The 10,130-nt window shown below is 46.7% G+C and overlaps 1 protein-coding gene across 1 annotated transcript; it reads left to right on the forward strand.

Moving 5' to 3' along the window:
• Positions 1-9,102: 9,102 nt before the first annotated feature.
• Positions 9,103-9,654, forward strand: RAP2B (RAP2B, member of RAS oncogene family; the record flags this gene model as incomplete). Its single annotated transcript, XM_080696083.1, has 1 exon — positions 9,103-9,654. One exon carries the CDS (start codon positions 9,103-9,105, stop codon positions 9,652-9,654), a length of 552 nt encoding a protein of 183 aa, XP_080552209.1.
• Between the last annotated feature and the right edge of the window lie 476 nt (positions 9,655-10,130).

A 10,130-nucleotide genomic window follows, 5' to 3' on the forward strand; every position in this document is an offset into this window, starting at 1 on the left:
TGTGTGTGTTTTCACTAAGGGTATGAGAATATGGAAGATGCAGTTTGCTGTTCAATTGTTTGTGTGTGTTTAGAAAAAGCCTTCAGAAATCTTAACAGAATCTGATTTGGCATCCTTAAGGGAAGTTATCAATATCCACCAATATTAATAGAATAAAGCTACATTAGCATCTTCATAAATTTATTTGACCCATAAATTTGGAAGCAGCCTAGCAGCTTTGAATGGTGTGTTGCAACGTCACTCTTAGAAACAGTTCATTTCTACCCAGATTCCCAAACCCACACCTGGCTTCCGCTTTCTCAGCAAGGGTGGGTCTTCATTGCTATCTACAGAGAGAATATTTGCAGCTCTGCAACTTTTATTTTGACTCCTGTTCTGGGGCTTCTCAGTTCTTCCTTCCTGGTCAAGATTTGCGAGATGTTTTCTCCTTGTCACCGAAGTTCTCAGAGCTTGGCCTCTCCACAGGAGCACCCACTGTTGCTTTCATTTCAGTCTCTCTACCTTTGCTGGAGCCTTCCTTTCAGTTAAAAAACAAGCTAAAATGTAACCACAAAAAAAAAGCAAACCTTAAAAAAGATAGAAGAAAATGCTCACTATATTAAATATCTTGGGATGTGAAACATCTTTCTATTTCTGACATGAAATCCACAAAGAAAACCCAAGAAGGAAAAAAAAAAAAAACCAATCAATTTAGCATGGGGATATTTTTAAAAAGTCTCAATGTAAAAAAGCATAAACAAATAAAGGCTCATCAAAAATTGATAAAACGTATCTTCAAGGCATAAAACAAACATAGGACTAGTACCACCTTCTGTATTATATAACATAACCATCATCTATCATAAAAATTACTAATAAATATAAAAAGATGAGACATTTAATAAAATATGGCTTATGCCATAACCATTATAAAGACATTTTTTATTATTTGGATAATAATAGCATATAAACATTTTATAAATGTATTTATTTTTTGAGTGATATTTTACTATTGCTTATGGCCAAGAATTATAAGTACATCTATTGGCAGATTAAGAGTTCATTTCGATTAAAAGGAATGCCAGCAACAAATGAAGTCCCCCCCCCCCTCTACGGGGTTTAGAAATTGACAAACTGTGGGCCTGTGGGCCAAATGCAGTCCACCACCTGTTTTCACAAAGAAAGTGTTATTGGAAGCCAGCCATGCCTATATATTTGCATATTGTCTGTGGGTGCGTTCATGCCACACAGGACAGAATTGAGTGAGTGCAAAGGAGATAGAAAAAACCTGAACTATTTACCACCTGGACCTTTACCAAAACAAAAAAAGAAAAAGTTTGAGCCAATTGTTTGGCATATTTAGCTCATATGAAATGCAGAAATATTGAATCCATTTTCCAACATCACTCCTTTTTAATTCATGAAATTTTATGCTACAAGGCAATAAAGGGTTTTTTAAGGATATACATTTTTTTAACAGAAAGGATTTGATTGTTATCTTTTATGGTAATGGGTCTATATTACAATAGTTGAGTAACAGGACAGAAATCTCCACAAGCTTCAAAATAGGTTTAAAAATTTTTTTTTTAAATTGTGTTTGAAAAATTTTGGATTTTGGCAGTTTGGTGTGTTATCTTCCTGAGCCACCACTCCCACATCCTCTGTTCTGGCTCATGATTGCTAGATTATATAACTGCCACTAAAACAGAAATTTCATTAGGCAGACTCTTTAAACCAGACCTTATTGCTGGGGAGGGCTGACAAAGGAAATATCCCCTCTCCCAGCAGGGACTGCCGGTGTCTTCATCCAAACTACACCCAAAGACTTTTAGGAGTCACTGCTGCAGAAGGGGCGATGGGCTTTGATTGTACATCTGGGGAAAGGGTGTATTTCCTTCTCTAGAGGAAAAGGAAGGCTGATTAGGCAAGGTTGGTGAGAAAAGAAGCCATGAGAGGGGAAAATCTTTGTACTGGAGCTAAGCAATTTCTTTTATTCTTTCTGTATTTGTTGCTCTGGAACAGAATGTTCTGAGGAGACAAATCTTAAACAAACTGGGATTTGAAATGGAGCATTCAATTAAAAAAACCAGGATCAATACAATCGCTGTAAACTTTCCATGGTGTGAGAATTCATTCAACATATAAACTTCATGCTATAAGCGGATTGTGATTTTGTTTTCTCTGTATATATAGATCAGGGTCTCAGGTAAATCTAATGGAAAAGATCACATTGTTTAACTTAGAGAGGAGAGACTTCATCCGTTTTTCATTTTTCTTTTTCCCCTAAAATCAGGTAAAGGAATTAAAATTAAAATATATTAAACCATTTATTAGCCCAGGCCTATGTGACACTTGAGCCCAGAGTAACTTTTTTTGTGTGTGTGGGTCTGGGGATGGAACCCAGGGACATTCGACTTTCGAGCTACACCCCCTGCCCTGTTTTTATTCTTTATTTTGAAACAGGGTCTCACTGAGTTGCAGAGGGCCTCACTAAGTAGCTGAAGCTGTCCTCGAACCGCAATCCTCTGGTCTCAGCCTCCGAATGCTGGGATTACAAGTGTGCGCCACCACGCCCGGCCAAGGGTGACTTCTTTATGGAGATGAAAGTGATTTCCGTTACCAAAAGTAACAGTATATTTATATGTTGAGATCATTGTTCAATACTCATCTGAAAGGAGAGCCATTTCTTCGTGTGTGGTACTAGGGATTATACCCAGGGGCACTCTACCTCTGAGCCGCTTCATCCCATTACATTTTTATTTTGCTAATTACTCCATACTGGCCTCAACCCTGTGATCCTCCTGTCTCAGCCTCCCAAGTGTTGGGATTATAAGAGTGTGCCACTGTGCCTTCTCCTCCCTTCCCCCCAAACAATAGCTATATTGATTTTCCTTTTTTGTTTGTTTTGGCCTTTGGAAAAGTTTAGAAAGATCAAACAGTTTTCAAATGTTTAGCTTAAAATTTAAGACATTCCTTTGAAAAATAATTAAAATAAATATGAAACCAGAGTACAAATGACATAGGCAAACATAAAAATAATAAAAATAGACAGATCTTTGCCTCTCATTTGTTTTGCTGAATTTTTTTATGTGGTACTGGGAATTAAACCCAGGGATATTCTATCTCCAAGCTACATCTTCAGCCCTATTTTTTAGTCTTTATTTTGAAATATGGTCTCACTAAGTTGTGGAAGGCCTCACTAAGTAGCTGAGGCCGGCTGTGAACCTGCAATCCTCCTGTCTCAGCCTCTCAAGTACTGAAATTACAACCATGCACCACCATGCCTGGCTATCATGCTATATATTTATATTTTTTAAAAAAATCTCATTATAAGCAGTACAAATCACTGTTCTTGCCAATGGCTACTCAAAGTGTAATGCCAGTCACTATGAAATAGCATGATATAACATGGTGGATACCCAAAGTAATCAGAATAGCAAGATACGAAGATGATGTCTGGTCAATTTATAAAATATTTTAGAGGTATTACTGGGGATTATTTGAGGAGGATCAATCAGCTAGGGGGTTATAATCTAACATGTCCAGTTAACAAATATTCATTGAGAACTCTGTATGGGACAAATGATCACCTGCTTTTACCTCCTCTTTAAAATAGGGACTTATGCTTGGGACTTATGCTCACTATTGACTTATGCTTGGCATTTTCAAAATTACAAGAATGTGTCTAAAATTATTTAGAAGTATTTGTTTACCTGTAATTTTTTTTGGTGGGGGGACTACTGGGAAATGAACTCAGAAGCATCTACCTCTGAGCTAAAGTCCCAGATTTTCTGTATTGTTTGTTTTGTTTTGATTTGAAATGGGGACTTTCTAGGTTGCTGAAAGTTTTGCTAAATTGCTGAGGTTGGTCTCAAACCTAAGATCCTCCTGTCTCAGCCTTGCAAGTACTGAGATTAAAGGAATGCACCATCATACGCAGCTTGTTTATTTATAGGTAGGACCAGCAGAAACTATGAACATCATGAAATCAGCCTCTACATACTTCATATAAAGGAGGACAGGTGAATAATTTTTTTCCTGAGGACTTCAAAGATTAACAATCTAACAAACATTTTAATTCTTTGGGGTTATCCCAACCCCGGCCTTTCAGCAGGAGCTCAGCAATATCTCTATGAGAGACAAGGTCAAAGACTGGATCGCTGTTTATACAACATTCAGAGTCAAAGGGTACACTGTCCTTACTGGTATTTTTAGAAGGTTTTTCCAGAAATGCCTTTTCATGTTATCTGAAAATGTTAAGTCTTCTGCAGAGAAAGTATTGACCCATTCTATGCTTTGGTATCTTTCCCCAGCAGAGCACTAATTTAGTGTTTCTCTCCAAATCCGATCATCCCAGCATCTTTCTGACTCTGGGATGTAAACAGTATATATATTTTTTTGGATCTAGGAAATGTTATGTCTCACCAGGGAGTTCAGAAAATGAATAAAATGCTATTCATATATTTGATAGTAAATATTTGTTGAGGACCGACTCCTGTGCTAAGCGCTGTCAAACAGAGGAAACTCTAAGGGTGAACTAGACAGGGACCCTGCCCTCAAGTAATTCATAATGTCTAGGGTTCTAGACTTAAATATGGAAATTATTAAAGTATGGGATAATGACTCATGTCATAAGTGTGAGTACAAAAGTCTTCTAAAACACTTGATAGAAAGAAGTGACCAACCTTAAAATTTGTACATTAGCAATGCTTTTTGCTTCATTTTGAACCCCAATGCTCCAGTGTAAATCTTTCTGTTGGAGGCAATCTGGGTGTAATAAAAATTGTTTTTGAAGAGTCCCTAATAGAAAGTGTTCAAACTGTGGCACCTTTCTGGTACTGTTGAGGCCACCAAGTTTCAACAATTTCTATCCACACCTCGAGTCCTGTGGGCAGTCTCCTACAGATGGGACTATGGAGATGCCTGGGTCTTTTTGATGCCTGTATAGGATTCTCCAGCTGTCAAAGCATGTTTTCATCCATTATTTGTTACTTGTTGTTTCTATGGCACCATCAAAAGAGCAGGCCAAATACCAAGGCTCTAATTCTGCTCAGTTCTCTGCTGTTATAAAATCAAGGGTTTGGTTGCTAGGTTCTTTGCATGGTTTCTTGAGTAGAAAGGGGGTTGGGCAAATCTTATTATCATTCCATGGATAAGGAAACCAAGGTCAGGAAGCTTAAGGTACTAGCACAAGGCCTCAGAGAGTAAATGAGACTCAGTATTTGAGATAAACACCTGAGCTATAAAGAGGTAACATTTTCTTCTCTATCATATTCAGAACCACACCTTTATGGACAAGAGTACACAGAAGCCCATATAACATTATTATAAGTATTTAAGTAATAAATCAAGACGAAGTGTTGAAATATGAGGGCATGGTGGCACACGCCCTCAACATCCCAGCATTTGGGAGACTTAGGAGGATCGTAGTTCTGGGATAGCCTCAGCTACTTAGTGAGGCCTTTTGCAGTTCAGCTTGGAGGTAGAATGCCCCTGGGTTCCATCCCCAGTACCACAAGAAATAAAATAAGATAAAATAAATAAATAAATAAATAAAATAGCTTTGGAATGTGCTTTATCCTCTCACCTTAACAAAAACCTCTTCACAAGAACAGACAGCCAGATGTGATTTAGGAATTACTGAACCCCCTCCAGTGGTTCAGCCGGATTGCCTCTGGAAGGATAAAGGTGATCTCAGGATAAAGGATCCTTTATTTTATCCTTTATTTGGAAGGATAAAGCCTTTCTGCCACTGGAAGGCCCAAAGCACCTAGAAGTTCATACCCTAACACAGGCCGATTTTTGGACACAGAGGTGGTCAACTCAGAGTCCTAAAATGATGCTGGAAGCGGGCTTGCACCATCTGGCTTGGGTATTCCAGAGTTTGGACTACTTGGAGCTCAGTCTAAAAGCATTGGGATGGGCCTTAACCTTGACCCTGTGTGAAGGAGCACTGCCAATTCCAGGTTGGCGAAGCAAAGGCTCCTCTGCCTGGATTCAAGAGCCAGTTAGAGGAGCAGGAAGCGCAGCGCAGTGGTAGAATGCTTGCATGGTATGGGTGAGGCCCTGAGTTGATTCCCAGAAAGAAAGAAAGAAAGAAAGAAAGAAAGAAAGAAAGAAAGAGAAGGAAAGAAAAGGAAGTTGAAAGAAGGAAGAAGGAAGGAAAGAGAAAGAAAAACAGTTTAATTAATCACACTGCCTACAAGTTCAACCTAAGAAAGAATAAACCCTGAGGGTTTCCTTTTGAGAAGGTAGTGCTGTTTAGTGGTCAGAGAGCAGGATCTACAGCTAAACTCCTAGACAGATTTCAACTTTGCCACTGTCTAGCTGCGAAATCTCAAGCAAGCTCCTGAACATCTCAGGGCCTCAGTGTTCTCCTCTTTAAAAGGGGTAAACGGTAGCCGGGTGTGGTGGCGCATGCTTGTAATCCGCACTCTTGGAAGGCAGAAATAGGAGGATAGCGCAGGTTCGAAGCCAGGAGGATCGTGCAGGTTAGAAGCCAGCCGCGTCTGCTGGCTTAGGAGACCCTCTTTCCAAAAAAAAAAAAAAAAAAGTAAAAACAGGTCTGTAGCCCGGCGGTAGAAGGGCTCCCAGGAACCCCAGTACCACCAAAATAGATAAATAAAAAAATAAATAAAATAAAATAAAATAAAAGGGGTAACCGGTAGCCGGGCGTGGTGGCGCAGGCTTGTAATCCCCACGCTTGGGAGGCAGAAACAGGAGGATCGCGCAGGTTTGAAGCAAGCCAAGCATGCTGGCTTAGGATACCCTGTTTCCAAATTAAAAAAAAAAAAAAAAAGTAAAAACAGGTCTGGGAGTGTAGCCCGGAGGTAGAAGGGCTTCCAGGAACCCCAGTACCACCAAAAAATAAATAAATAAAATAAAATAAAATAAAAAGGGTAAACGGTAAAAGTTGCATAAAAGGTTGGCGGGTTCTATCAAGCCCCTTTGGGAGAACCAGTCTTAGAGACACTTTTCTGGAGACTTACATAACTGTAATTACATCTTAGCATTCTGCCAGTCAAGGTAAGCAGCACCCACTGCACCCAAGCTGAGGTTCTGGACCAAGTTCCCCTGATGCTGGGCCCAGGATTCCCGCGTGAGGGGCTAGCTGCAGCCAGGGTTTGGAGAAGAGGAACTCCCTAACGTGTCCATGAGTCACCAAGTGGCCAGTAACTGAAACCCTGCGTCAGCACACCGCCTGGCTCATCCCTCGGAGGCAAAAGGTTAAACCAGAAGGTGATACCAGAACTCAGCTCCGATTCCTCCCTCCACACCTCATCTCCCAGAAAGACGCTCGCTCGGGCTGCCAGCGCCATTCTGCGGACAGGTCTTGACATCTCTCTGGCAAGCAGCCAGAGAGACTCAGCAAGCCCAGGCATCTCCCTGGCTCCGCCGTGCATGCCAGCCTGGCCAAGTTCGTGCTACAAGCCGGATGGCACAGACGCTTCCTAAGAGGCAAGCCCGGACATCCCTCACCTCTCCGGGTGGAATGAGCACCGACTGGCTCATCCTCACCCTGGCCCCTCTCCCTCCCTCGAGGCAGTTGGAAACTTTGCAACCGATATGCGCCCTAGGCGCTCTCTTTAAGGGACCATCGTGACTGGGCGCCCAGAGTCAGACTCATTCCAAAACACCAACAAAGGACTATATTTAGTTCTGAGTTCTCCGCCTAAATTCTTATTTTTTCACTCTTTGCTGCAAAACGACTGGGTAGGGGAAGTGGGAGGAAGGGGGCGGGGAGCAGCGGAGAAAGAACAGCTGCGCCTCCGCCTCTCGGCTCAATCTCTATAAATAACCAATCGCGAGGGGAGGCTACTTTCTAGCCAATGACACGGCCCGGACTGATAAAATCTCGACCGCAGCCAATGGCACGGCACCAGTGGGTGTGAGACTCGCGCCTTGGGGCCAATGGGAGCGGAGTCTGGGAGAGGTAATTCGAGCCTTCGTGTGGGCGTGCGGTGCCGAAGCTTCCCACTTCCCACCCCGGGACCTGCTCCGCCGACTGAGCATGCCCTGACTCACTGCGGACTTTGGATGGGGACGTGCCCCGCTTTTCCGGGTTTTGGCCACAGCCTTATGAATAGGCGGGTGGGATTCGCCCAAGCCCTGCCCAGAGGGAGCTCGGGGCGCGCCGGACTGGTCCCCAGTCCCAACAGCCCAGCCTAAAGCCACCTGCTTTCTTTGTTGGGGACTGCAGTGCAGGACTTGCTGGACACGGTGGATTTTCTGTGGCGCCCTAGAAGCAGGTTTACTCCTCCCTCCCCGGCGCAGACTGTGCGCGAGCGCACGCCGGTCCAGGCTTGGGGAGTAGTGTCCAAAGACCTTGGGTGACCCGAGCTGGCAAGCACAAGAGCCACCCATTCTGGAGACGCCGCCGCCCTGTGCGCCAGCCTCCCGGCCACGGAAGGCCACTCCCAGCCCCTTGCTTGATGCCCCCCAGCTCCTTTTGTGTGTGTACGCACACACCCCTGTCCAGAAGCACACTTCCCAGGCACTTCCCAGACTCTCGCTACTCCGGGATCCGCTTTCCCTGACTCCGATCGGGAGCCCCGCCCCCAGCCCCGCCCCCGCCGGACCCAGCAGAAAACCAGGCGCGGAAGCCGGGCGGGCGGCCGGGGAGCACTGGGCATGCTCGCCGGCGCGGGGAGGGCCGGGCTGCGCGCGGCGAGTAGGAAGCCCTCGCCCCGCGGAGGCTGCGGGAGAGAGCTCGCTGGGCCGCGGCGGTGGGCGCACGATCCGCGGGGACTCATGCCTCGCGCGTCCCGGCGCGGAGCGCAATTAGCAGCCGCCTCTGCGCCCCAGCGCCGCCGCCTCTCCGCGCTCCCGGGCTGCCTCGGCGGGGCGCGCCGCCACTGCCTCGCTCGGCTGCCGGCATTGTCCTCCAGCTCCGCCGCGGACCGCTGCGGGGCCCCGGACTCGCGCCCCGGGACGCGCTGTGGCCGCCGGCCGGCCCGGCGCCGGGGCTCGCGGGCTGAGCTGTGCGCCCCGCGCCGCCGGCCGCGCTCCCCCGGGTTTTTGCTGCGGAGCTGAAGCCAGGAGAAGTCCGGCCGCCAAGCCCAGCCTCCGCAGGCGCGCAGCCCCGACGGGGCCGCGGCGGGCGTGCCGAGCGCAGACGGAGCCATGCGAGAGTACAAAGTGGTGGTGCTGGGCTCGGGCGGCGTGGGCAAGTCCGCGCTCACCGTGCAGTTCGTGACCGGCTCCTTCATCGAGAAGTACGACCCGACCATCGAGGACTTCTACCGCAAGGAGATCGAGGTGGACTCGTCGCCGTCGGTGCTGGAGATCTTGGACACGGCGGGCACCGAGCAGTTCGCGTCCATGCGGGACCTGTACATCAAGAACGGCCAGGGCTTCATCCTGGTCTACAGCCTGGTCAACCAGCAGAGCTTCCAGGACATCAAGCCCATGCGGGACCAGATCATCCGCGTGAAGCGGTACGAGCGCGTGCCCATGATCCTGGTGGGCAACAAGGTGGACCTGGAGGGCGAGCGCGAGGTCTCCTACGGCGAGGGCAAGGCCCTAGCGGAGGAGTGGAGCTGCCCCTTCATGGAGACGTCGGCCAAAAACAAAGCCTCGGTGGATGAGCTGTTCGCCGAGATCGTGCGGCAGATGAACTACGCGGCGCAGCCCAACGGGGACGAGGGCTGCTGCTCGGCCTGCGTGATCCTCTGAGCTCTGCGCACAAAAGCCCAACGCACCGACCGACTCTCCCAATGTGATTGCTTTTCCTGCTTGGAGATTGGAGACGACTTTGCATTTGGGCCGGGGTGTCCCGGGAGCCCAGCTGGCTTCGGGTCCCCTGCCTTTTCTCCGCATCCAAGGGGGTGTCCCTCCCTGACCATCCGAGACCCTGGTGGGAATGTGGCTCTTTGCGGCATGTGCGTTTAGTTGATTTTGGTTGACGCATACTTCCCTGTCTAAGCAGCCCTTAGGGTTCTGTATCGGCAGCTTGACACCCGGCAAGCAAAAAAGTTTCAGCCTGGAGAAAATGGGGGAATAGGAGGTGGAGGAGAGGAGAGAGGAAGGAGGTGGAAAGGGGATCCTCTTTTCTTTCTCCCTCCCTCTCTTTGATCAGCAACTCTTTTCTAGTTCCAAGTTTTAAATACATGGAAGGAAGTCCGGGAAACCCATATGAAGGAGCAGGAGGA

The sequence above is a fragment of the Muscardinus avellanarius genome (assembly GCF_963383645.1).
Source record: "Muscardinus avellanarius genome assembly, chromosome: 5".
NCBI classification, from domain to species: domain Eukaryota; kingdom Metazoa; phylum Chordata; class Mammalia; order Rodentia; family Gliridae; genus Muscardinus; species Muscardinus avellanarius.